Raw genomic sequence first — 27,914 nt, forward strand, 5'->3', positions numbered from 1 at the left:
AGGGTGCAAGACAGAGGGAAGAAGGGTGCAAGACAGAGGGAAGAATGTTGCAAGGCAGAGGGGAGAATGGTGCAAGGTAGAAAAGGATGCAAGGCGGAGGTGGAGTAGTGTACAAGGGGGAGGGGGAGAAGGGTGCAAGGGGGAGGGGGAGAAGGGTGCAAGAGGGAGGGCGAGAAGGGTGCAAGGCAGAGGGTAGAAGGGTGCAAGGGGGATGGTGATGAAGTAAAAAATGTGCCCCCCCGGAAACATTTCTGCGGATGCCCATGGAATGCACACTACTTTGTGAGGGAGAGTGGGAGAGAGTGGAGAGAGAGTGGAGAGAGAGAGAGAGAGAGAGAGAGTGTGGAGAGAGAGAGAGGGAGAGTGGAGAGAGAGAGAGAAGATGGGGAGAGACAGTAGAGAGAGAAAGAGAGTGGAGAGGGAGAGAGTGGAGAGAGACAGTGGAGAGAGAGTAGAGAGAGAGTGGAGAGAGAGTGGAGATAGACAGTGGAGAGAGAGTGAGTGGAGAGAGAGTGGAGAGAACGTAGAGAGAGTGAGTGAGAGAGAGTGGAGAGAGGGAGAGTGGAGAGAGAGTGGTGAGAGGGATTGGAGAGAGAGTGGAGAGAGAGTAGAGAGAGAGAATGGAGAGAGATAGAGAGAGTGGAGAGAGAGTAGAGAGAGAGAGGAGGGCGACAGTGGAGAGAGAGTGGAGAGAGAGTAGAGACAGTGTGGAGAGAGACAGTGGGGAGAGACAGTGGAGAGAGACAGTGGGGAGAGACAGAGTGGAGAGAGAGTAGAGAGAGAAGGGAGAGAGAGAGTGGAGAAAGAGTGGGGTGAGACAGTGGAAGGAGACAGTGGAGAGAGTGGAGAGAGAGAGATACTGAGAGAGTGGAGAGAGAGTAGAGAGAGAGAAAGTGGAGAGAGATACAGTGGAGAGAGAGTGGACAGAGAGACAGTGGAGATAGAGTGGACAAAGTTGAGAGAGAATAGAGAGAATGGAGAGAGTGGAGAGAGAGTAGAGACTGACTGACTGACTCAGAGACTGAATACTGACTGACCGAGAGACTGGCTGACTGAGAAACTGACAGAGAGAGAGACTGGCTGACTAAGAGAGTGACTGACTGACTGACAGAGAGAGAGAGAGAGACTGATTGAGATTGAGATTGAGACTGACTGGCACAGAGAGAGAGAGAGACTGACTGACTGACTGAGGTAGAGAGATACTGACTGACAGAGAGAGAGACTGAGAGAGAGAGGCAGAGAGTGACTGACAGAGAGATAGACTGATTGACGGCGAGAGAGACTGACAGAGAGAATCTGACACAGAGAGAGACTGACTGACTGAGAGAGGCTGACTGAGACTGACTGACAGAGAGAGAGAGACTGACTGACTGAGGTAGAGAGAGAATGACTGACTGAGAGAGACTGACTGACTGGGAGAGAGAGAGAGACTGACTGGGAGAGAGAGAGACTAACTGACAGAGAGAGACTAAGAGAGAGAGAGAGAGAGAGAGACTGACTGAGAGAGAGACTGACTGACAGAGACTGACAGAGAGAGACTGAGAGACTGACAGAGAAAGAGAGACTGACCGACAGAGAGAGAGACTGACTGACAGAGAGAGTCACTGACTAAGAGAGAGAGAGAGACTGACTGAGAGAGACTGGCTGACTGCTAGAGAGAGAGAATGACTGACTAAGAGAGACTGACAGAGGGAGAGAGAGACTGTCTGGAAGACTGACTGACTGAGAGAGAGAGAGAGACAGAGAGAGAGACTGACAGAGAGAGATACTGACAGAGAGAGACTGACCGACAGAGAGAGAGACTGACAGAGAGAGACTGACTGACAGAGAGAGAGAGATAGACTGACTGATAGAGAGAGACTGGCTGACAGAAAGAGAGAGACTGACTGACTGACTGAGAGAAAGAGACTGAGAGAGAGGGACTGACAGAGAGAGGGACTGACTGAGAGGGACTGACTGAGAGAGACTGACAGAGAGAGAGAGACTGACTGACTGACATAGAGAGAGAGAGACTGACTGACAGACTGAGAGAGACTGACTGACTGAGAGAGACTGGATGACAGAGAGAGATAGACTGACTGACAGAGAGGCTGACTGACAGAGAGAGAGAGACTGACTGACAGAGAGAGAGAGACCGACTGACTGACAGACTGACAGAGACAGAGAGAGACTGACTGACTGAAAGAGACTGAATGACAGAGAGATAGACTGACTGACTAACAGAGAGAGAGAGAGACTGACTGACAGACTAAGAGAGACTGACTGACTGAGAGAGACTGGATGACAGAGAGAGATAGACTGATTGACAGAGAGAGAGGCTGACTGACAGAGAGAGAGAGACTGACTGACAGAGAGAGAGAGACCGACTGACTGACAGACTGACAGAGACAGAGAGAGACTGACAGACTGACTGATTGAGAGAGACTGAATGACTGAGAGAGATAGACTGATTGAGAGAGAGACTAAGAGAGAGAGAGAGACTGACTGAGAGAGAGAGAGAGAGAGAGAGAGAGTGACTGACCGACGGATTGAAAGAGAGATACTGACTGACTGAGTGAGAGAGAGACTGTGATGGAATTGGGGTCAAAGTGTGTATGAAGCTTTGCAATGCCTCTTAAGATTGCTATTGTTTACTAATAAAAATGTATTATCAAAATGTGCGCTCTTTGCAGTTACATCTGCTTTTGAAATACTGCATTGTCGCATTGTCTAATGTTTTAAAATGGAAACGAGAAGGAGCAGTGGACGCACTTTTGTCAAAACTGAATGAGGAGTGGGCCCGATGTTGTATATCATGACAGGAGTCTGCATCAGGAAACCCACCTAAAATTGGGCAAACTTCCCCAGTCTACCGATGGCAGGGACCCTGTAATGAATGGACCACCACCTACGATAGCCTGCTGGCAGACTAAGCCCAACCTTTAACTCCACCATCCAGTGTTACTTATAACGGCTGTATTGGTGACAGTGGCGTAACAATAGCCCCGCATCCCCTGCAGTATGGCGGGTCGCTGGCCTGAGAGCTCTAGAATGGCACGGAGAATGGGGGGGGGCCTCCATGTAGTTTGCAGGGGGCCCCCTTCAAATTTCGTTACACCACTGCGTTACGAGGATTACTAAAAGCCACAAATAGCTGAGGTGACTTTCTGAAGTGTATCGTTCTTTGGAGATAGACTTTTAAACAAAGCTGAACGTCCAGAGAATGAAGTGATTTCTCAGCCGGTGTAGAAGGCTGAGGGAAAAAAGTCTTAAGAACCAGAGGTTCGAGATTGCATTGATGGGGTATGTTGTTGAATTTCCCAGCACCCCGAGGAAACTGGCTGCCATTGGTTTTCTGCTTGCAAAAAGGGAAATTGCTATGCTCTGGGGTTCTAAGCGCATTCCCACCTCGAAGACATGGCTCCGCAGTCTGGCCCAGTGTAACATAAACAATGTGGAATACTCCGCACAGCTCCCAACCGCCTCGCGCCCAGCCGACATCTGGGGCCCCTACAGACAGTACATTAGCAAGCTAACACAGGCGGCACAGTCCCAGGCGGCGAGCTCTCTGGTGCCGGAGGGGGTGGGTTAGCTGTTCTTCCCCCGGCTGGCCTGCATTGTCTACTGTGCTGAAATTGGCTACTGTTTGCCGTGCCTGTTCTGCTTACACTCACTTCTTGGTTACCCCGACATCCTATGGTCACCCATGCAGCCGTTATTACCACCTTGTCATGATCGATGTGTTGTTGTCCGCTCTCTCTCCCTTGTAGACATCTCTCTAGTTGATGGTTTTTTTGCATTTTATTTATCTCTTTGCATCGCCTGTGTACTTGTACGTATTATTGTCAAACTAGAAAACGGAAAAATGGAGTTTCTAGACTGTGTTGCTCCGCTCATCATATTGTTGGTCACATCTAACCATGTTTCATTTTGCATTCCTGTTAATACTGTCGCTGATTTTCTCTGCACGCTAAGTGACTGTTCGCTCCTATGTACCAACCTGATGCGAATAAAGAGATTTAAAAAAAAAAAAAAAAAGAACCAGAGGTTCATTCAGATGAAAGTCCGAAGACACCTTAGGGGTGAATTTGGGATTAGTACGAAGCACCACTGTATCATTTTTTAACTGAAGAAAAGGCTCCTGAATAGTGAGCGCCTGCAATTCGCTAACCCTTCTTGCAGATGTTAGTGCCAAAAGAAGAGCCGCCTTCCAAGAAAGGAATTTTAACTCAGCTTTATGGATAGGCTTCAAAGGATATTTCATGAGCTGAGCCAAGACCATATTAAGGTGCCAGATTGGAGGAGGAGGTTTTAATCGGAGGAAAACCCCGAAAAAGCCCCTTCATAAATTGTTTTATTTTCTTTGCTGAGATAGAGAAGAGCCTGAAGAAGTTCTTCTACAACGAGAGTTGGCTGTGAGATTTGATGGATGCGTGAGCTAAACCAGCTTTGGCCGAGGAAAGGATGTAAGGAAGAATCCTCTGAGCCGAGTAAGAGAAAGGGTGAACTCCCGATTTTTGGCACCAGAGACAGAACCTCTTCCACTTCATTCGGTATGTCTTGTTCGTATTCTGAGCACGAGCATGGGAAAGGATGTCTCTACACTCTGTGGACAGATTCAGGTCGGGATACTCTCTGTGCTAAGGAGCCATGCCGATAATTGAAGGGATTTGGGATCCGGATGCAGCACTTGGCCCTGGGACATCATCAGCAATGATGGGATAGGAACTCAGGGAATCGGTTGTTCCACCGACAAAAGACGAAGCTCCGTGTACTGGTGAGGCCAGGACGGTGCTATGAGGATCATCTTGCAGGGTTACGCCTTTACCTTCCTGAGAAGCCTCAGGAGAAGAGGAATGGGGGGAAAACATAGGCAAAGGCGCCAGACCATGCCAACGAAAACGCATTCCTCCAGGATCCCGGATGGTGATGTCAGCTTGTAAAGTGCTGGCATTTCTTGTTTTACGGTGTCGCAAACAGATCTATGGACGATCTGCCCCATTCCCGGAAGATATCGTCCAGTGTCCTCTGGTCCAGCTCCCACTCATGGCAGACTGACTTAAGTCTGCTTAGTGTATCTGCTGTCTCGTTGAGATTCCCTGGAAGATGCTCGGCTTTCAGCAAAACCCCATGTAGGATTGTCCATTCACAGATACTTTGAGCGTCCACAGAAAACAGAAGGACTCTTGTGCCAGCCTGTTTGTTTGTTGACGTAATGCATGGCTGTGGTATTGTCTGTTCTGATCAGAACCAATGAATTTTTGATTCTTGGGAGAAATGCCTGTAGGGCTAGGCAAATCGCTCTTAGTTCCTGCAGATTGATGTGCAAAAGACGATGATGCTGTTGCCATCGACCACTTATTTGGAGGTTCTGTAAGACCGCGCCCCAGCCCTCTAGAGATGCATCTGTTGTAATTATCTGAGAAGCTGGGTTGACCAGAAAAGAGAGACCCTGAGAAAGTTCACCTTGTGAATCCACCATGATGCAGCTTGTCAAGTTACCGTGATCATGTCCTCGAAAGATCCTTCCACCTGATGCCACTGTAAGTCCAGTTGCTCCTGAAGAGGACGCATTTGTAGGTTGCAGTGGGGTAACAGAGGAATGCAGGACAACATGGATCCCAGAAGGGGCTTGTAGAGGCAAACTGAAAGTGACCTTCTTTTTAGAAGTAGATGCGCCATTGAAATCAGTTTGGCTTGTCTTTCTAGAGATGTAGATGCTCTGTTCAGGGACTTGTCTAATATGGCTCCCGGAAAAATGGCGTTCTTGAAAGGACGCAAGCTTGACTTTTCCCTCTTGAGGGTAAGACCTAGACCTTTGAACAGCTTTGTACAGGCTGTCACAGAATCCCTGGCTGTGTTTTGGTAGGGGCTTTTATCAACCAGTCGTCTAGGTAGGGAAACACCTGCTGCTGTCTTATGAGGAATACCGCTACCGGAGCCAAAATGTTAGTAAATAGTATTGGTGCCGATCTGAGGTCAAAAGGGAGGACTTTGAATTGAACGTGGCTCTCAGCTACTGTAAAGCGAAGGAAATTCCTGCGCGATGGATTAAGGGGACGTGAAAATATGCGTCCTCTAGGTCTGAAGTGGCCATGAAATCTCCCGAATTTAGAAGTCGAAGAATGTCCTGTAAGGCGATCATTTGAAACGACTGCTTGATGAGATTGATATTGAGCTCCCTCAGATCTAGGATATGGCGCCACTTTTTGACAGTCTTTTGAACCAGAAAGAACCGGGAGTAGAATTCCTTTCTTCTTTGAGATAACTGGACTGGTTCTATTGCCCCCTGCTGTAACATTTTTTAGACTTCCAGTTGCAAGAGACGTAGATGTTTTGTTATGTGACTGCAAGGAGGAGTATTTGGAGGAGGATGAACAAATTTCAATGTATGGCCAAATTGAACTATGTTGAGCACCCATCGATCTGTTGTTATTTGTTCCCGATTTTGGAATAACAAAGAAATCCTTCCCCCTACAGGAGTTTGATGTCAGGAAGGAACAGTAGTCAGAGACTGAAGCCGCTATTGACGTCTTGAAGAACCCTTCCCCTGACGTCCTGCTCTGCCTCTGGGTGCCGATTTAGAATAGGGTGCAGATTAACCTTTTCGCTGACTGTACTGCGGTGGATAAGACAGCGTGGTGTACTGCGGACGATAAGACTGCATGGCAGGTGTATAAGAGGAGTATCTATATTGCTGATATTCTCCTCTGTATGAAGGAAGCCCTCTACCCCTTGCTCCTCGAAAAGGAACTTAGCGGTATTGAACGCTCCCCAACTACTTTGCCGTGTCTGTGTCCTTTTTCATGTCTTGGCCAGCATCATCCATATGTTTTCTGAAGACAGCCTCTCCATTGAATGGAAGATCCAGTATTTTGTTCTGGACCTCTGGTCTGAACAAAGTTGCTCAAAGCCAACCTTGGTGACGTAGGACCGCTGCTCCTGCCAAGGACCGAAAAGCTGTTGTAGTGATGTTCACTGCACAATCAATGAACTCTGAGGAGGCCCTCTCCCCTTCCTGGAGGATCTTTTTTTGCCTCTGTTTTACTGTCCTCAGGCAGTTGGTCGAGGTAAGGAGCTAAATCACACCACATCTGCCAGTCGTAGTGACCCAGAATAGCTAAAGCATTAGCTGCTTTGACCATTAAGCCTGACATAGAGAAGAGTCTCTTGCCTGCATTGTCCAGACGTCTGCCTTCCTTGTCTGGAGGCGTAGTGAAAGGAGCTGCCGATTCTTTGACTTCTGCTGCGCTGCCTGCGATAGAACCTTGTCCGGTTTCGGATGACTCACCAGGCAAGCTGGGCTATCTTCTGGGGCCTTATATTTCTTCTCCAATCGTGGAAGCACTGGGACCACCGTAGCTGGGGTTTCATTGATTTTAAGATCCTCCTCCCGTTCATGTTTGACAATGGAAATGACTCGCACTACCGTCTTAAAGGGCTCCGTAAAGTCATATAAGAAATATTCTGTCTGCGAAGAAGGCATAGGCAGATCAAACCTCTTGGCCGCCCTTTCCAGCAGATTATGGAAACCACCTATATCCCCGGTAGGAAATCCACAGGAACTGGTGAAGGGGAGGAAGGAGTGGGGATAATATAATCATTCCACTCCCTTTGTGGGTCTGGAAGATCCGTGTCCCCTTAATCGTCATCCGAGGCATCTTGGTGTTGGATAAAAGGTGGAGTTGGTGGAGGCTACTCTATTATTTGCAGCAGTGGTGGCGGCACCCGGAGGGTGGAAGGCACCGAACGCGGCCATGTGGGGACTGACCCCTGTTCCAAAATTGAAGATGGTGTTGGAAATCTTCTTTTGTAGTCCAACAGCATATATTGCAAGTCCAAAATTAAAGAGGACGGCATGCAGACTACCTCCTCTTGATATTCCCTATGGTAGTCCTGGGGAGGATCCTAGTCCTGCTCCCCTTCATATCCTTCTTCAGAATAGTCCTCCTGGCCCTTAAAGTGTAGCTCTGAAGGGCTACGAGCATAACCGAAAGGCCCTTCCTCGTCTGAATCTTCCTCTTCCAAGAGGTGAGAAGGTAGCAGAGGAGTTAACTTGCTGGGGGAAATGAGCTCAGTAGTTACCTGACGCTTCCTGACTTTTCCCCCAGAAATTTTCACTCCCGTCGATGAGGTTGTCGATGTTCATGTTGCCACCAACTGCACCGTCGTTGATACTGTCATTGTTACCATCAACGCCATTACCGGCACCGTCAGGATTCTTGTCGCTGTCGTTTTCGTCGTCGACAGATAGCTTCGTTTTCACTGCGATCATAGACTCCGTCGTCAATGGAGGCGGAATCGTGGTAGTCGATAACAGAGAAGCTTTCGGTGACGATCCAGTTGTCGTAACTGTTGTAAGTTGAGGAGACTGGCCTTTGTCACTCCGCGTTGACAATTTCGATGGCGGTTTCTTCGTTGATGGTGTCGTCGACTGCTTCGTCGACTGCGGTCATTTCTTTGCCTGTTTTTCCTCAAGAAAAACAGACTAGGGTTTTTTGAAAACTTTTCTTCCTTCAGCAGGAGAAGAAGGAGGAACAGAGCTCGACTTCCTTACTCTACTTTCTCCTGTTATAAGTCCTTTCCTCTCCTTTTCACCTCGGTGAGGAGATTTAGTTGGACTGAGCCTGTCAGACCCGTGGAGGTCTTTCTAGAGGCTTTCTGAGGGCGCTTCTCTTCGGAAGTAGGGTCAGATCTTCCCCCTTTTCACAGATCTTCTAGAAGACGAAGCAGATGAGGCCTCATCACTGTCTTCACTAGAGACCAGCTCTCTCCTGGATTTTAATTTCTGGAGCCAGGTAAGGAGACGTCCCTTTTGATTCCTCAAGGTCTTAGAGGAAAAGGTACGACATACCTTGCAAACCATGGCTTTGTGGTCAGGATACAGGCAGTAGATACAATCCTTATGAGGGTCATCCACATAAAGCCTCTTTTTATAGCAGGTGGCACAAAAAGGCATTTTTTATCCTTGTCTGCCATGAGGAATAGAGAAAAACCAAGTGTAGAGTAGTCTGGTAAATCAAGAGTTGAAAAAATCTCCCAAGAGTAATAGTATAAAGAATAAATTAGCTGAGATCAGTGGAGACTCCCTAGCACAACGTGCGGTAAAAAGCTCTGAAGATCTGAGGTTCTCTCATGCGGGTTCTACAGGGTGAGGCTTATCTGATTGGTTGTGTTGTATTTTGTCTCTTTTACAAAAAGGAGTGGATATGTTACGAAACTGGAATGGGCATAGGCTTAGTTTCTAGTTTGTAATAGCTTTGCATTGGTATTTTTATATAACGTGGACTCCCATGTCGACGACGGGGAATGATTAAAGCATGTGAATCTATGAAAGTTCCAATACTGGAGTAAAAGGGCAGTTCTCAAGCATCCACGCACCATGTGGTGCCTGGCACATGGTGCATGGATGTATGGGGGGAATCACATTTGCCCCCCGGAGCCCACAGAGGCGGGGGCCATGCTAGGGGCTCCCAAAGTCCCATTCCATCTGCCTTTTCATGGTTCTGCTTTTACATGGCAGTCCGACTGCCATGTAAAGGCAGAGGGAAAAGGGTAATTTTAATCCCTATGGTGGTGCGTCTGTAGGCACCGCTCCCATTGTAGGGATTACGCTCCAACCGATGGTGTCCTTGAGCCTGTCAGGAGGTGTTGGTTGGTCAGTCCGCTGCTGTGCTCCTACCGACTGCATCATTATGCTGCGGTTGGACCGCAGCCTCCGATGTCGGATGGACCGCCATCGATGGACTGTCTTGGTGATCCGCCCGACATCATAATCGGGCCCTTAGGGTTCCATATAGCAGTAATTGAGTCTAAGAAGGGGTGATGATATTGAAAGCCTGTATTGATGACATTGAGAAACATTGAAGTGATAATGTTAAAAGACTGTATGGGGTTGTTGTTATGAGCCACTGAGAGATGTCCATCCAACCCTCTCAGTCAAAAGCTTTAGTCTAGTACAAGGAAATAATTCATGTAAAAGTGAGTCACTAGAATAATTGCAAAAGAGGACTACTTGAGATTCTTTGTGCTACATGGGCGTTAGCATATGCTTTTGACAGGTATACAGTGGATAAGGAGGCAATCTGGTATAACAGGCTAATGTTCAAAGTCATGCTCTATGTCTTACTCGTGTGACACCTCAGAATTGAGGACCCATTTTTGCAGTGTCCAGTTTGTGAACTATTGGTTGTGACGCACCTCTTTCTCCCAGATCTCTGAGACAATTTGATCACGGTAGCTGGAGAGAAAAGGTCCCAAATATGACAGGAAAGCCGACGCCAGAAGACAATCTCCCACCAGATAGCCAAGGGCTTCCTCAAGGCCCTACAAAGAAACAAAGAAAATACATAATGGAAATAACCCCAGCCAGCATTTAAAGATACAATATCCGTATTTGCACAGTGGATTCAATTAGCTTACCTGGCATGGGTTCATTCTACACATGGCTATCAATTTGGTCTAACCACTTTTCTTGAGATAATGTAGTGTACAACATGATAGTTGGCAGCAAATATATTCAGAGCTTTTGTAAGTGTACACTCCTTTCAAACTGAGCAATTGTATCTCAATGTGGCAATACATTTAGCACTCCCTGTAATTCCCTAGTAAGTGGTACCTCTGTGACCTAGGTAAGGAGGCTAAAGAGGGTTCTTAAGGGCTTCAGCATGACTTGTGCCACCCAAAAATGACCCCTCACTGCAGGCTGCATGTCTTGGTGCAGACAAAAGTGAAAACACGACAGGGCACATAACTGTGTGTACCAAGCTCACAGACACTGCATGCAGAATATGTAAACTATCCCTACAGCAGGCCTTACAGCCCTAAGGCAGGGTGCACTATATTACATGTGAGGACATGTCTGCATGAGCAGATATGCCCCTATGCTGGTTGGCTCTATTGCTGCCAGTACAAGTCAACAGGAAAACCATTTTGGACACTGGTGAAAACGAGTTTCCCAGCTACATGATGGCTTAGCTGAAAATAGGGGTGTTTGATTCCAAACACCTGTTATTAATAAACCCACAATGATGCCAGTATTGGATTTATTAATATAGGCACACAGAGGGCAACTTAGGGGTGCCCCCTGAAAACCTACCAGCTACTGGTGTGTTGACGGACTGGTATCCGCCAGCCTACCACCAGAGACAAGTTTCTGACCTCCCCCCTGCCCCCCCCCCCAAAAAAAATCAAGGGTGAGGGCGTTTGCTCTCAAGAGGTCAGAAATATAGCTTACTCGGGCAGAGGGCGTTTACACCCCCTCCCACAGGATGACCTTCTAATTAGCAGTCCAAGGCAGCAGAGCTTCAAAGAGCCCACTGTCTTTGGTATGAAAATCTGGCTTCCCTCACAGGAGAGGATGCCGACCCTCTTTGTCTAGAGCCATTTGGCACCTGAAGAGGCGGGGAAATTAGTTAGTCAGATAGGTGTGTCCACCCTCAGGCTACTACCACTCCTAATGTGGGCTTCCTGAAATGGAGGTGACTTTTCAGAGCTAGCCATCTTGGTGATGGTAAACTTAGGATCTCTGGGACATGGTTATGCCCACTTCCCACAGGAAGTGATCATTTGGGGGCATAGCGACCCCAGGGGTAAGTTGCCCATTGGCTACTACCTTACACTCCCCTAACGCCTCTCAAATCAGTATTTTGGAAATCAAATACTGCTGATCCAAAGAAGAAGAAAGAGCAAAAAGCTGTGAAAGCAAGAAAAGCAGAAGAAGCAACAGACTTGGCACTAGCCCTGCCAGCCTCTTCCCCTCTCCTCGTCCATTGCACCAAAGTCACCTCACCCTGCAAGCTGCTGATACTCCAAAGCCTGGGAGGACTGCCAGCACTTCTCCAAAAATGAAGGAAATCCCATTGTGTAGTGGAGTTGCTCTCCTGCATCCTGAGGGTACCAAAAACAAGAATTGTGAGGCTCCAAGACTGTGAAAACTCAAAGCCGGAAAGCTCCACTGCACCCTAACCATCGAACCCGAGCTGAAGTGCCCCAACAGGGCAAACGTGGTCCCCAGACCATCCAAACCCATAGCTCTCCTTGGGTTTTCCTGCTGTGGACTTCTCAACACCACCTACGGCCTCTGTTTGCAGGCCCCCCTAATGCGACTGCTCTAAGTGACAAAAACACAACACCTAAGAACACCTCTGCACCTGTTGTCCCTGGCCCATGGAGAAGAGGACCACAGGTGTCCCTACGTCCCAGAGCATTGTAAGACCTCAGTCTCCTTGTTGGTACAGCCAAAATGGCCTCCCAGTCCAAACCTACAGCCTCTTTTCAGGCAGACCGCTCCCCATTGACTAAAATTGGGCATCTAATGCTGTATTGCACCCGTGCATCCGGCTGCCCTAGTGCTGCTAGAGGTTACTTGCTGGTACTGCATTGGACCTTACCCCATACTCACCGTAAGTTGCTGTTCTCTACCTGAATGCCAAACTTGTTTTTCATCCCATAGGATAAATTTGCAGCTTCTGAAGAATGCACTGTCAACATTTTAAAACGTAAAGTATTTCTCTTGCAAAACGTACACACTTGATCGTATTGATTGAATTTGAATTTGAATTTAAAATATTTGTATAGCGCTACATACACCATGCGGTTTCTTGGCGCTTATGAAAGCTAGTTTAACAGTAGGAACAACAAGCCAGTGAAGGGGAATTTAAAATCAGATAACATTGGGAAAGGTCTGGGTAAACAAAAAAGTCTTAAGGTCTTTTCGAAAGAGGGAATAATGTCTAGCTAGACGTAGGTGGTCAGGAAGGGAGTTCCAAAAGGATGGTGCCAAAGTTGAGAAATTGGTTCCGCCCCATTTTTTACGTCGGTAGCGGGGTACATGGAGAAGAGATTGGGAGGATGATCTAAGCTCCCGAACAGGGGTATACTCCTTTAACAAAGAAGAAATGAAGGCAAGAGCCATACCCTGGCGCGCCTGGAAGACCATGCAGCCAGTTTTAAAAAGGGATCGCTCCCTAACTGGAAGCCAATGTAGTGCCTTCAGTAAGCGGGTGGAGTGATGGGAACGAGGGAGACCATACACCAATCTGGCCGACTGGTTTTGAACCAGCTGGAGCTTCCGCAAACTATACGCCGGTATACCGTTGTATAGCGCGTTAGCGTAGTCCAGCCGGGAGATCACCAGAGCGGACATGATTAGTTTAAGTGCAGGGGAGGAAAAGAAGCGAGAGACAGAGCGAATAGTTCGAAGAACAAGAAAGCAAGAAGAAACAACAGAGTTAATTTGTGAATGAAGATCAAGTTGATTATTGATCTTGAAACCCAAAGTTTTGACTGAGGAAGAGGGAGTGGGAGGGGATCCGAAGGAAGAAGGCCAGAATAAGGAGTTCCAGGGACTGGAGGGACCACCCGTAAGGACCAATTCTGTTTTATCGGGGTTCAGCTTCAGATGGTTGTGGTCCATCCAGTCCCTGATGAAAATCATAATAGTCTGAAAATTGGAAATAGAATGGGGAGAAGAAGAGAGGGAAAAGATAAGCTGGAGGTCATCCGCATAATTATAAACGGTGACCTCCAGTTGTTGAAGAGCAAAGATCAGAGGATAGATATAGAGATTGAACAAGAGAGGGGATAGAGAAGAACCCTGGGGAACACCACAAGTGACCTTGAGTTGTGTGGCTGAAAAGTCCCCTAACCGGACCGCCTGGGTGCGGTCCCTCAGGAAGGATGATAGCCAAACCAGGGCTGAGCCCCCGACCCCCGCCGCTCCGACACGGGAAAGTAAGATGGTATGATCAACCGTGTCGAAGGCGGCGGAGAGATCGAGGAGTACCAGGGCCTGGTAGTTGTTTTGGTCCATACCCTCCCTGAGGTTGTTCAGGACCGACACCACGACGGACTCGGTGGAGTGCCTAGGTCGAAAGCCTGCCTGGCGAGATGCTAGGACTCCATTGGCTTCTACATGGGCACTAAGGACCGATGTTACATGCCGCTCCAACACCTTGCCCAAATAGGGCAAGAGGGAGATGGGGCGGTAATTAACTGGAGCGGAAGAATCCGCACCAGATTTCTTCAGGATGGGAACTATAGTGGCAGATTTAAGAGCTGGAATTACCACACCCTGAGCCAACGAGCTATTGAGGAAAGAGATTGGCGGATTGGGACAGGTAGTGTAAATTTGTTGTAGAATGTGAGCTGGGCAGGTATCTGCCGGGGATCCAGACTTTACTTTTGGAAGTATTGCAAGGAACACTTCTTCGGTAAGCAGGGGAATAGAAGAAAGACAACCATGGACAACCGGGAGGTGAGGCTCAACAAAAGTAGGGGAGGGAGGGGAGATGTTGGATTCTGGTGCCTAAATATATATAAAGATCAGTCGTGTGGATCATTTATTGACTGTGTATGTATTCTGCAGATGTCTAACACTCCTCTCTGATAAGCCTAAGGCTGATCAACCATACTATCCCCTAGAAGAGCACCTTTGGATTGCTAGAGCAAGTCACTGTCCACTGATAAGAAAATACCTGGACTCTTTGCATGATATACCTCTTTTTGATTTATCATATCAAGAGCCAGCTTCCTACATGAGGTATAACCAAAAATCGATCATTCTCTTACATACATTTTACCTCACACCTTGTTTAAAATCTTTTTGAGTGTGGCGTAGGGTATCAAGTAGACACAATCCACAAGTAATACTCAAAGATTTGTACCTCCAGTACTGCACAAGCTCAACTGGGACCCATTTCACAGATTGAATCCATAAACTCATAAGCTGCCTCAATCTGTAAACACTTAGAAGCCCTTTACTTCCCAAAAGACTCAAAGCTTCACTGTACGTTAACCTGATACCTAAATGTGCAGTACTAAAAACTCATTCAAAATGTCCAGCAGTATCATCTTGCATCAAGTCAAAAGTATCAAAACAGCACTACATCAGATAAGCATTTCTTTGTGTTTTGGAAGCAGCACGTAGGATTTCATCCCTCACTTCACACTCTGTGTTAGTATCTCTGGGTAGGAGGTATACCAATGTGTTAGGGAATGTTTTGTAATAAATAGAAGTGTTTTTTATAAACACTGTTGGGTTCTTTTTTGTTTAACCTACACTACATGTTTGAACTTGTGAAACAAGCTGCTTAACACTCCTTCAAAATAAGCCTGAAGGCTGCTCTCCACAGCTACCACTTTGAGAGCTTTCTATGGTTATCAAAGACCACTAAAGTCACTATAAGGGTTGCCTGTATTAATGCAAGATGCATCACTTAAATAAGTATGCACCATATACTAAGCCAGCCTCCTACAGTATTTGTTTTGCATGTTCCCAAAGCAGTATGGCGATCGAAAAAGTTTAGAAGTCGACAAAGAGGGTGGATAATCCCCTTTGAGCATTGTTTTACCCACACTTTACAAAAAAATAATGACAGGTTTAACAGTCTCTATATTCTGACACCCCGTCGGACATAGATTAGGTGTTCTTTCTTGGTCCAAGAATGAGTAAAAAAGGCCAAAGGGAAAATCCCCAGTCTGAATTTTATAAAAAGTGCTCTTGCAGTTGAATTAATAAGAAAATTCATAAAGGGCTCAAATTCTGGCATGCATTTAAACAGGAGATAAGACTCTACAAGAGTTGAATTACCAGCAGTTGTTTTTGCTCTTAGAGTAAAATTCCAATAACATGTTTTTAGATTATCATGGGCATCTCATGGAATAGCAGTAGGATGCAGCCAGAATTCAATTAAACCCAGCTTCAAGAGCCAAGTTTTTATATGTAGTAGCTAAGGAATTTTGTTGACTCTGGCCACCCAGCAAGACCCTAGCGCAGTCCCTGTAAGGTGCTTTCTGGGTGCATGTATTAATAAATCCTTCACTGGAATCAGTGTGGGTTTATTAATATGAGGTGTTTGATATATAACACAAACACAAGAAGATGATGGACGGAGCGCTGAAACTTTTCAGACACTCACCTCCAGTCACAGATCTGGGTTGAATCCATCATGGTTCTTTAGCTCACTTCCCCACCTCAGTTCAGACACTGCTAAATGCAAATCAGTCTTGACCAAGTGCCTCTCATGGGAACAGTCAAGCCCGAATTGCCAAACCATGTCTTCCCTCGACCGGACACAAGCATCCTGGGACCGGTTTCGGGCTAACAGCCCTCATCAGCCAGGCTAGCTTGAATCCAGTGGCGAAGTTAGAAAGAGACCCACGTCTGGGCATACATTGCCAACTTAGGAGGAACAAAGCAAACACAAGGAGATGATGGACGGAGTGCGGAAACTTTTCAGACACTCACCCCCAGTCGCAGATCAGGGTTGAATCCATCATCACTCTTTAGCTCACTTCGCCACACCAGTTCAGACACAGCTATATGAAAATCTGTCTTGACCAATTTTCCCTCTAATTATTTTCCTCTGTGTGCGGCAGAGTAAGGTCTGTGTGCGCTGCAGCCAAGGCTTTGTGCGCCAAGAACCTGACCGCATGTGTAGACCAGGGCTTTGAATAGGATGAAAATACTCGGTGATCTTTCAAAGGTGCGTAACCGATGCAATTAAGGGTGCGCTATAAAAGCAATTACACTAAAAATATGTGCATCTCATAGTGTGCCGCCCTACTGATATTTTGCTGCTTCTGTCATTGCATCCAGATATATAATACAAGTAACATTACACCTACAAGAAGCCTAGACTATTGGCTTTGTCAATGGTTGTTTTTTGCATCAAGTTGTATATATTATTGAAAATGCTTCCACTCTTGTGGTTGGGGTTGTGGCTAATGCTTGAGCTATCGATTTAGGAGATGGGTTTTTAGTCTCGGGTCAGCCTAACATCCTGTGATTCTGGGCAAATCAATTAATCTCCCCGTGCATACAAAATAAATATATAACATTAAATCATGTAAAGTGCTCCAATACTTTTGGGTTGAGTTTGCACTATCTAAAAACTTTCTGCATTTCTTTTCTAAATGCTGGGTAGAAACCATAAAAGATGGAGAAATAATGAGGACAATAGAGGGAAAGAGAAAGGAAGGCAGAAAGGAAGAATGAAATATAGGAAATATGAAAAGAAAGAAGAAACTGCGACAAGAAGGAGAGGTCAATAAAAGGATGGATACAAAGGTGAAAGGTCTGAGAGATGGAAGAGTAAAGTTATATTTGCATGGGTGGGTGCATGTAAGAATGGTTTGAAGGATGAATGTTTGGATAGATGGATGGGAACCTGGGTGAAAGGGTTAAAGGCTGGATGATTGACAAAAGGTGGGTGAAATGATGGATGGAATGGTAAAGGAAGGATGGATGGATTAGATGAAAAGACAGACAGATGGGAGCATGAATAGACAGGTGAAATGGACGCTGGATGAAAGGCTTAAATGGTGGAGAGATTAATAAATAGGAGGGATAAAAGACCCCTTCTAGGGAGGACAGACCTTACTAGCTTCCCTCTCCTGATGGCATTTGAGGTACCGATCGAATTGGCGGGGGGGGGGGGAGGTGCGGAGTATTTCAGTTTGCTTTTTGCCTACCCCTGTCCACAATACGTCTTCGACAACAGCTAAAGGCTGTCTATAGGCGAGGCCTGGAAAGGTCTGGCTAGGGAAAGGTTTTAAGTTAATGGCCACTAAGCCAAGGGCATGAGGGGCCCACAGCCATCTCTCTTTTACTACCAGATGACGGTTTTGGGAGTAAATCATTTAAATGTAAGGGGGTATTGGTTTTAATCTTGTGGAATGATTACTTCTAGCTTTTCTTATGAATCATATGGCAATATATCAAATATACTTGCTCGACTACTTGCTTGGGCAGTTAGGTCGCTGTAGAGGGGGCCTTTCGATTTATATCAGCTCTAGTCTAATGGTACGGGCCTCCTGCCTCACCCTGACCCATGGTTTCCTTACAGTACTTCCCTGGTCCTGACCTGATCCTTTTGAATGTTTACTTAAATCCACTCCCTAAAGAAAAAAAAGATTGGAAGTTTTAAAGTTATGCAAAGTTATTATGGATCTGAAAGAGGCACATACTAATGCATACATGCTGCCAACAGGTGACTTCAACCTCAATCTATTTTGCATTCAAGAAGAAGAGATTGACGTATATGAGACGGGCCTTCAGGTGGCCATTCCAATGCAAGTCTTCCTGCCAAAGAAGCGCCGTGATCGCTTAGGAAATTGTTTTTGTAGATTTCTCACTTTAGTAGGCCTTATGGTTCTAGACTGTCGGTTCTCTGGTGACAATGAGCCAGCATTGGCGAAAATTATGAATGACTGCATCTCATACCAGGACTATACCCTAGCAAATGTCACCTTATTTAATCCGATTCAGCAGTTCAGTATAGATCAGCGTCCAGAGAGCGGCCATCTACCACCCAAGGTCATTTGCATTTCTTTGGTAGCACATGCACAAGTTCTAACTGCATCAAAACTATACTGTCGAATAGGTATACAGTGAATTACATAAGGTTGGATCAAATGAAGAAATTGCTGAATATATTGTTGATAACTGCACAAGCTTTATTTTTGAAAATATAGTTAAAAAAGGTACCATAAAGTTGGCAAGATTTAATGAAGTATATATATATTACAATGACATTTCTCAGAAAGTACTCCACCCAAGGCTACAATTTCAAAGCTTGGACAACACAGTAGCACCCATATGAAGTGAGGTGCTCCAAGAAAAATGTAAACAGGCTCATGCAACAGTTCCGAGCAAATCCCTTGTGTAAGGTTCTAAAAGCAGAAGCGATCCCAGAGGAGTACATTGAAAAAGGAGCTCTGGGCGTATGGAAAAGCAGTTCACAATGATTTCTGGGCTAGAATCATCCACACCAGCAAAAGTAAGGATGCAACGAATTTCAGGCGGACGGGTAATGGAAAGGAGTTTGGGCCACGCAGAGCAAATGAACAAGTTACTTACCTTCGGTAACGCTTTTTCTGGTAGATACAATATCTGCCTGTGGATTCCTCACCTTGTGAATATCCCCTTGCGTCAGCAACATTCGGAAATTCTTTTTGTAGCTTCGCGCCGACGTGGATCCGGACGTCACAGAGGCACGGCATCGCTCGCGACTCCGCTGACGTCACCGACGCCTATAATAGGCCCACGCCGGCGTGATGACATCAGTTCTGCCCTTTTTTCCGTGCCTTCGAGGCACACAGACGGACCAATGACAGTAGATATATACACAGTATACGCAGTACAAATATCAACGTAACACATACACAGTGTGAAGCAAATGCAACAAAACATTTGAAATAAACAAATACATAATAGAAACTCTGGCATAGAAGAGTGGACAACAGGGAGGCGGGTGGGTCAGTGAGGAATCCACAGGCAGATATTGTATCTACCAGAAAAAGCGTTACCGAAGGTAAGTAACTTGTTCTTCTGATAGATACACCTGCCGTGTGGATTCCTCACCTTGTGAATAGAGTCCCACAGCAGTCCCCACTCCCGGAGGAGGGTGTCCACTCTTCTAGACCAGGAAATCCTGGAGGACAGAGCGTGCAAAGTGACCGTCCCTCCTCACTTCGGAATCCAAGCAGTAATGCTTCGCGAATGTGTGGAGGGAAGACCAAGTTGCCGCTCTACAAATATCCTCTACAGGCACACCTCTAGCCAATGCAGAGGTCGAAGACTTAGCTCTAGTAGAATGAGCCCTTATACCCTCTGGAGGCTCCTTACCGGCCAAAGAGTAGCAGATCTTAATACAGAGGACGATCCATCTTGACAAAGTCCTCTTATGGACCGCTCTTCCTCTCGCAGCCAGCAAAAACAACGAAGAGCTGGTCGTCCAATCGACAGTCTTTAGTTCTGTCCAGGTAAAAAGACACCGCCCTCTTGGGGTCCAGACGGTGTAATCTCTCCTCCTCCTTGGAAGGGTGTGGGGGAGGATAAAAGGTAGGCAGGGTAATGGATTGACCAAGGTGGAAAGGAGTCACCACCTTAGGCAGAAAAGCAGCCCTGGTCCTAAGAAACATTCGATCAGCATGAATGGACAAGAAAGGGGGCTTGTGACTAAGAGCTTGAAGCTCACTTACCCTCCTTGCAGAGGTTATTGCAACGAGGAAAACCGTTTTGAAAGTCAGAAGCCTCATAGGACATTTATGAAGAGGCTCAAAAGGAGCACCCATTAAAAATGTCAAAACAAGATTTAAATCCCACTGAGGCACAATAAAAGGGGTAGGAGGGAACTTATTTGTGAGGCCCTTCAAAAACCTTAAAACTATAGGAGATTTAAAAAGAGAAGGCTGGTCAGGCAAACAGATAAAAGCCGACAGCGCAGAAAGATAACCCTTCACCGTGGCCACAGCAAGCCCTTGCTGTGCCAGAGAAAGGGCAAACTGGAGAACATCAGATAAATGGGCCCTCAAAGGGTCAATAGACTTCTCCCTGCACCAAGTAACAAATTTTGACCACCTATAAGAATAGATGGACTTAGTGGAGTCACGCCTGGCTGACAAAATGACATCCACCACATCGTGAGGGAGAGAAAAAGAAATCAGGTTTCCCCGTTCAATCTCCAGGCATGAAGGTGTAAGTTCTGGAGGTGGGGGTGTAGAACCTGCCCCTCCATCTGAGAGAGGAGATCTGCCCTGTGAGGGAGACGGAGCGGCGGGTGAGAGGAGAGGTGGAGAAGGTCTGAATACCACACCCTTCTTGGCCAATCCGGGGCGATCAATATGACTTGGGCCCGGTCTTGGCGAATTTTCCTCAGAACCCGAGGAATCAATGGTATGGGAGGAAACGCGTAAAGGAGTTGCGAACTCCAACTCAACTGAAACGCGTCCCCCAAGGCTCCTTGCATCGGATACTGGAGACTGCAGAATGACAGGCAGTGAGCATTCTCGCGAGTGGCGAACAGGTCCACCCGAGGAGACCCCCACATCTGAAAGATGTTGTGAACTACCCCCGGATGGAGCCTCCACTCGTGATCGGCAGAGAACTGCCGACTGAGACTGTCTGCACGAACGTTCTGAACTCCGGCCAGATGATTTGCCATCAGACAAATCTGATGGTCCTGAACCCAGGACCAGAGGCGCGGAGCCTCTGTGCAGAGACACTGCGATCCCACTCCTCCCTGCTTGTTGATGTACCACATCGCGGTCGTGTTGTCCGTCAGGACCTGCACTGACACACTGCGAAGGGAAGGGAGGTAGGCCTTGAGTGCCAGACGTATCGCCCGCAACTCTAGAAGGTTGATGTGAAGCAACCTTTCCTCTGGAGACCAAAGACCCTTGACCTCCAGGTCTCCCAGATGAGCACCCCACCCGAGAGTGGATGCATCCGTTATCACTGTGGCCACCGATGGAGGAAGTTGAAAAGGCTTTCCTTGAGACAGATTGCCTTCCACGCTTCACCAAGATAGATCCGCTGCAGCTTCTCTGGAGATCCTCACTGACTCCCTGAGATCTCCGTTGTGCTGATACCACTGCCTGCGGAGGCACCACTGGAGTGCCCTCATGTGCCAGCGTGCATGGCTGACTGCACCCTTGCTGATATTAAGCTAATAATCAATAGCTTACAGTCTGACTGTACGAGGTCCGAATGAGTTACCACAGGCTCTGTTTCAAAAGTCCCCTAATATGGTCATTACTGTATAGTTCCATACTACAGACGGACATTGTTACAGAAGCAGGGCGGGGCTCCTTAATGTATCCAGTACACAAATAGAGGGGACCCCACAAAGCCCAATAACTACCTGAAAGGATTCCAGTTAACAGGAATATTATTACAAAGGCCCACAATCAGCACCCAGCTGCGCTCTATTTAGAAAAGAAATGAAGCACGTCTGAAAGCACAACGTGTAAAGCACACATTGTGCTTTTGGACTTGCTGCATGTCTTTTCTCAATAGAGTGAGACTGCGGGATTATTGTGGGCATTTGTGAAAGTTTTCCTGTTAATTGCAGCGCATGACGGGCGCTGTGATTAACAGGAATCCTTTGACAAAGGCCTCAGGCAACCGGCAAATTGCCGTTTTTCGCCGCTCGCGTTTTAAAACCGGGTGGCGGCGAGAACAAGTGCGCGCTTCACAAGGGGCACTGCACGCTCGGGTGCCTTAAAAGTGCGCGGGCGCGCATCCGTGCGGGTTAGAGGGAACACTGGTCTTGACCCTGTGCCTCACGGAAATAGTCATGCAGAACTGCCAAGCCATGTCTTCCCGGAACAGAAACAAGCATCCTGGGACCGGTTTCAGGCTAACAGCCCCCATCAGCCAGGCTAGCTTGAAACCAGTGGCAAAGTGAGCAAGGGACCCACGATGAGCGCTGCGTCCATCATCTCCTTGTGTTTGGTTTGATATATAACATCATATGTTTCAGTGGAATGGAATGGAATGGAATGAGGATTTGTATAGTGCGTTGGCTACCCAGGGGCGTCCCAGCGCTGCGAAGAGATTGGGTTGAGCCGGAGAGGCTGGAAAGAGTGGAGCTGAATGAATATTTAAACCGAGGTTTTACTGAAAAGCCAGGTTTTAAGAAGTTTACGGAAAGTAAATAGATTGGGTTCTGATCTAATAGAGAGGGGGAGTGAATTACAAATCTTGGCTAGCTTGTAGGAAAGTGAGCGGCCTCCACACCTGGCTTTTCTAATGCGTGGTACTGAGGCGAGGTGGGAGGTCGCGGATCTGAGGGAGCGGGAAGGCTGATAGGTTTTCACCAGGGGGGAATTGATGGAGGGGCCTGTTCCCCATTAAGAGCGGTGTGCAATGCACATGCTCTTAAATTCGATTCTGGATCTCACCGGGAGCCAGTGGAGATCCCTCAATCTGGCTCTGATTGAGGTTCGGCGAGGAATATCCAGGAGAATTCTTGCCGCGCAATTTTGAATAACCTGGATTTTGTTAAGTGTGGACTGTGGGGCCCCAAGATATAGGGCGTTTCCACAATCCAAGTGGGAGAGGATTAATCCTTGAACCATAATCCGTCTTGAGTGGAACGGAAGGAGAGGGAGAATCTTACGAAGTAGTCTCATCAGCCCGAAACATGTGGCAGCGAGCTTGGTAGCTTGATGGTTAAAGGTGAGAGTTTGGTCGAGCCAGATGCCTAGGCTCTTGATTTGCTCTTTGGGTTGCGGGGGACTTCCTAAACAGAGGGGCCAGATAGGGTCAATGGATTTCGTGATGTTATTTCCAAGGAGCATTACCTCTGTTTTGTCCTCGTTAAGTTTTAAACAGGAGCCGGACATCCAAGCGGCGACAGCTTCCAGGCATTTGTGTAGACTGTGATGTGAGTTAAGGGGGGGTCCAGTGCTACCACTAGCTGCGTGTCGTCCGCATAGGTGACAATCTTTACACCGAAGGGGCGGACGACATCGGCTAGAGGACATAGGTAGACATTAAAAAGGGTGGGGCTCAGGGAGGAGCCCTGAGGCACTCCACAATTGAGGGGTTTACTGGAAGAGGTGAAATCCGTCTCAAATACTTGAAAGGATCTGTCTGTGAGAAAGGACCTCATCCAATTGAGTGCTGTGCCTGACACTCCTATTTTGTCGAGACGATGGAGTAGGATATTATGATTAACAGTGTCGAAGGCGGCACTTAGGTCGAGTAGGACGATGGCCGTGGACCCGCCATCGTCCAGGATCCTTCTTGCCTCCTCCATCACTGCTATCAGTGCAGTCTCCGTTCCGTGACGGGGGAAAGGTCCAGTATGTTATTGGCTTCCAGGAAGTCAGTGAGAACTGAGTTAACATGCTTCTTGAGAAGTTTACTGAGCCATGGCAGGAGGGAAATGGGTCGATAGTTAGCGGGGTTAGATTGATCGAGATTTTTTTTTTTTAATAGAGCTCTGACCATTGCTCTTTTCCATAGAGGTGGGACAATACCAGTATGGAGGGAGGAGTTGAGCAGGTCTTGGATGGTAGGCGAGATAAGATGGGTTATCTGGGTGAGAGTACTGGGAGGAGCTGGGTCGATAGATGATCCAGATTTAACCTGTCCCATGAGGTTTTCCAGGTTAATAAGTTCTAATGGAGGAAAGCTATTGAGAGCATTAGGAGTAACTGTCGTGCAGCCTATGTTGGCAGAATCTGTGGGCACAGTGACAGGATGGGGAAAAGAAGAGTTGATGATTTCTATCTTCTGGTGAAAAAACTCAGCTATTTCCTCACAATGGGTCTGAGTATTGTTATGATCCTTTGGGGCTTCGGGAAGTTGCAAGAGGGATTTGGCTATCCGATAGATCTCCTTAGGTTTGGACGCTGCATTCTCGATCTTATGTTCAAAGTATTTGGCCTGAGCTAGATGAATGTCTGCTTTATAGTTTTTTATTGCTGTTCTATAGCTCGTTTTGTCTACTGGGAGGTAACTGAGGCGCCATTTCCTCTCAAGTCGTTTACAGACACGTTTGGCCTCTCGTAGATCAGTTGTATACCACGGGGCTGTAGGATTGCCCCGCTTAGGATGGGAACTTTTTAGTGGTAATACTAGATCTAGGGAGCTGATGATCCATTTGTTATAGTTGTCATTGTCTTGAATGGGAATAGATGTGTTAGTGGGTTTGGTACTTTGTAGGAGATCCTGCCACTCAGATAAAGGAATTTTAGACCAATTGCGTGATCGTTGAATCATCGGGGGTTTGGGAGGGAGGTGATGGGGCAGGGTCCAAGTGAACGGGATGAGGAAGTGGTCAGACCAGGGAAGGGGGGAAGGGTTTCCCACGTGAAGGTTTTTGCAATTGCTGAAGACGGGGTCTAAGAGATGTCCTTATAAGTGCGTGGGCCCACTGACACGTTGATGTAATTCGAGGGCATTTAAGCTCGAGGATAGTTCTCTGGATATGGAGTCGTTTGGGTCATCCAGGTGGATGTTGAGGTCACCCAAGATAGTAAAATTGGCAGAGCTGACTGCAAGGCTTGCAGCTATCGAGGCAAGATCAGAAAGAAACTGCCCTTGTGATCCTGGCAGACGGTATATGAGCATGCCCGAAAAGGTATGTGTGGCGCTGAATTTTATGAAAAAAGGAAGACATTCGCAGTCTGGGAAATTTACGGGGATACTGGTGACAACGTAATCTGATTTGTAGATTACTGCTAGACCACCGCCAATGCCTTTTTTACGGTCGAGGCGGAGTATTTGGTAACCAGGTGGGAGTGCTTGTACCAAGTCGGGTTCAGAATGTTCCTGTAACCATGTCTCTGTGGCGAAAAGGACGTCTGGGCTTATCTCCTCTAACAATAGGGTAATTTCCGTACAGTGTGTGGGGAGTGAGCGGCAGTTAAGCAAGAGCATAGAAAATGAAGTGGATTTCTTTACAACATGGGATGAGAAATGAAATGCACACTGTTTGCAAGCGGGATGTTGAATAGAGGGGTCCCATGTGTGTAAGCAGGGTGACCCGACTGTCTGGTTTAGTTGACGCAGGAAATGCGAATGGTAGGTGATGGTCTGGCATGATGGCTGATCAGGGGGGGTGGCCCCAGGCCCCGGTCGGTCGCGGACGAGCGCAGACAGGCTTACCTTTGGCGCGCCTTCGGCGCGCAAACGTCGCGCCCCCTGCGCTCGCCCGCTGCGCTACCGGAATATGCACATGATTTATACTGCTCCAAGGTTTGAGGACCGGGAGGGCGTGGCTTCAAAAAGGGACGTGGCCTCTGCTCTTGGCGAGATGGCGCCAAGGAGTGTTTGGAAATTACCGTGCCGCGTCAGCGCTAGCTCCGCTGCTTCTGACAACTTATTTCCAAAAGATAGTAAGTGCTTTAAAACACACAAGTTATTAGGTGACAATACAATTTTTAAAATGTGGCTCGCTCCCGGCTTCCGCCTCAGGAGCACAACTCAATGCTTCTATCAGTGAAGCCATTATATAGCTGGGGAACTTGCTTACCTGCTTATTTGCAATATCTAGTAATAGAACTAGACATCACAGGGCACATCTGCTCATGCACCTATGTCCCGTATAAAATATAATGCACCCTGCCTTAAGATTCAAAGGCCAGATGTAGGGGTGACTTACATATAATAGATGCAGTGAACTAGGCATGACACACTGGGATGTGTCATGTCATGTTTTCACCCATGGATTGCACCATGTCATGCAGTCTGTAATGCCCGTCTGTGTAGAATGTGCATGTGGGTCCTTTAGGGTGGCTTAAGATATGCTGCAGCCCATAGGGATCTCCTTTAGTAGACATGCCCTAGCTACCTGGAGTACCATTTACGAGGGTGCCAAAGTCCTTTGCCAAATGTAGCACAATTAGACAACATCTTATTTTAGGGAAGGAGAACTGACACTGAGGTTTGGTTAGCAGGACTCAGTGCACTTACAAAGTTGAAAGTCAGCCTCTTGTAGCTAAAAAGGGGGTAAACTGTGTATTTGGGGGGGGAGGAGGGTAACTGCAACAAAATCCCAGTTTCCTACACTGGGCAGGGGGTGGGGGAAGGGAAGTAGGATGGCTCTCACAGGTTGGGAAAGGATGTGGCCTGGCAGGGATGAGAATTACATGCTCCCTTCGCTGTGAGGTCCATTGGTTGAGTCCAAGCTGTTATTGCAGCCTGAGTGTGAAGCAATTTTACCAGTTGGATTTTATAGCCAGGAAAGACAAGTTACTTACCTGTAATCCTTGATCTCTTCCAGGGGTATCCTCATCATAATCATAAGCACGGAATATTCCCGCCCATGTGCGGGGACCCCAGAATATATATAAACAATTATATATAAAAAAAAAATATATATATATATATATATATATATATATATATATATATATACTTTTTTCCACAAAAACAATACTGCCTCCAGAAAAAAACAAGGCTAATCAATGCTCTGAGACCATTGATTTTGTAACAAACACAGAAAACAGGAGGACAAGCAGACACTTGAACTCTCTTTAATTAACAGCAGAAACTTGTCCTGCAAAAAACACAGGCATTGTTAGCCCATAGGCTGCATTGTAAACACAACAGCATAGAAAATGAAAGCAATTGCAAGCATAAACTGGCACTGTGCTTTGAAGGCAGCCATGACCCCCAGCTTCCCATCATGCCTCAGGGGTGACAGTTAGGTAAGTTGTTCTTTGCGGAGACTCAGAGGTCAGGGCACAAAGAGACGACATAATTATGGATCATTCACCAAGATATGTGGGTGTGTTGCTTATGACTTTGATGAGGATACCCCTGGAAGAGAACTAGGATTACAGGTGAGTAACTTATCCATCTCTTCCAGGATATACTCATCAATAGTCATAAGCACTGAATCGAATAGCAAGCCCATCCTCTACTCCTGCGGGCAAATGATAATAAGACTGCAGGTGCTGTATTCAGCACTGAAATAAATTTCTCAAGGAGGCCTAGCCTACTTGAGTGTCTTCTCTAGAATCAGAATGTGAATGTATGTACTGTCTTCCAAGTCGCTGCCTTGCAGATCTCAGCAATTGGTACATTGTGCAGAAAAGCCACTGTAGCTGCCTTTCCCCTAGTGGAAAGAGCCTTGGGAGAGGACAAGAGGGGCTTATTCGTCAATTGGCAAGCCAGCTTGATACAAGATGCTATCCAACTGGAGATGGAACGCTTGAAGGCTGAGAAGCCTGCTCTGATGGAACCCTAGTTTACAAATAAATAATCAGACTTTCTAACAGCCTTGGACTTGTCTAAATAAAATCTTAAAACTCTTTTTAGATCTAAAGAGTGGAAAGGCCTCTCAGCTGGAGTAGAAGGATTGAGAAAGAAAGTAGGTAAGGAGATGGTTTGATTAACAGGAAAATCAGACACCACCTTCAGAAGGAAGAAGTGGTGGGTTCTCAGAACCACTCTGTTCTGGTGAAAGACAGTGTATGGTTCCTTGGAGCAGGGTGCCTGAATCTCGCTCACCCTACGAGAAAAAGTGATCGCCACCAAAAAGTCGGCTTTTTATGTAAGGTGCTGAAGGGTCGCTTTGTGAATAGGCTCAAAGGGTGGTGGGGGGCATAAGCTAGGAAAGGACCAGGTTTAGGGAGGCGAAGGAGGCCGGACTGCGGGAAAAAACTTTCTTTAATTCCTGTAGGAACTCCTT

At 46.9% G+C, this 27,914-nt stretch overlaps 1 protein-coding gene across 2 annotated transcripts in view; it reads right to left on the reverse strand.

The window, feature by feature from the left end:
* DNAH2 (dynein axonemal heavy chain 2) overlaps positions 1 to 27,914 on the reverse strand; it is a 3,497,426-nt gene that overhangs the window by 698,416 nt on the left and 2,771,096 nt on the right. For both annotated transcript variants that reach the window (XM_078670326.1, XM_078670327.1), the window contains one exon: positions 10,180 to 10,305. In XM_078670326.1, the coding sequence (XP_078526452.1) occupies positions 10,180 to 10,305 (126 nt within the window). The remainder of the gene's footprint in view (positions 1 to 10,179; positions 10,306 to 27,914) is intronic.

This window comes from Lissotriton helveticus, chromosome 12 (genome assembly GCF_964261635.1).
Source record: "Lissotriton helveticus chromosome 12, aLisHel1.1, whole genome shotgun sequence".
Lineage (NCBI taxonomy): Eukaryota > Metazoa > Chordata > Amphibia > Caudata > Salamandridae > Lissotriton > Lissotriton helveticus.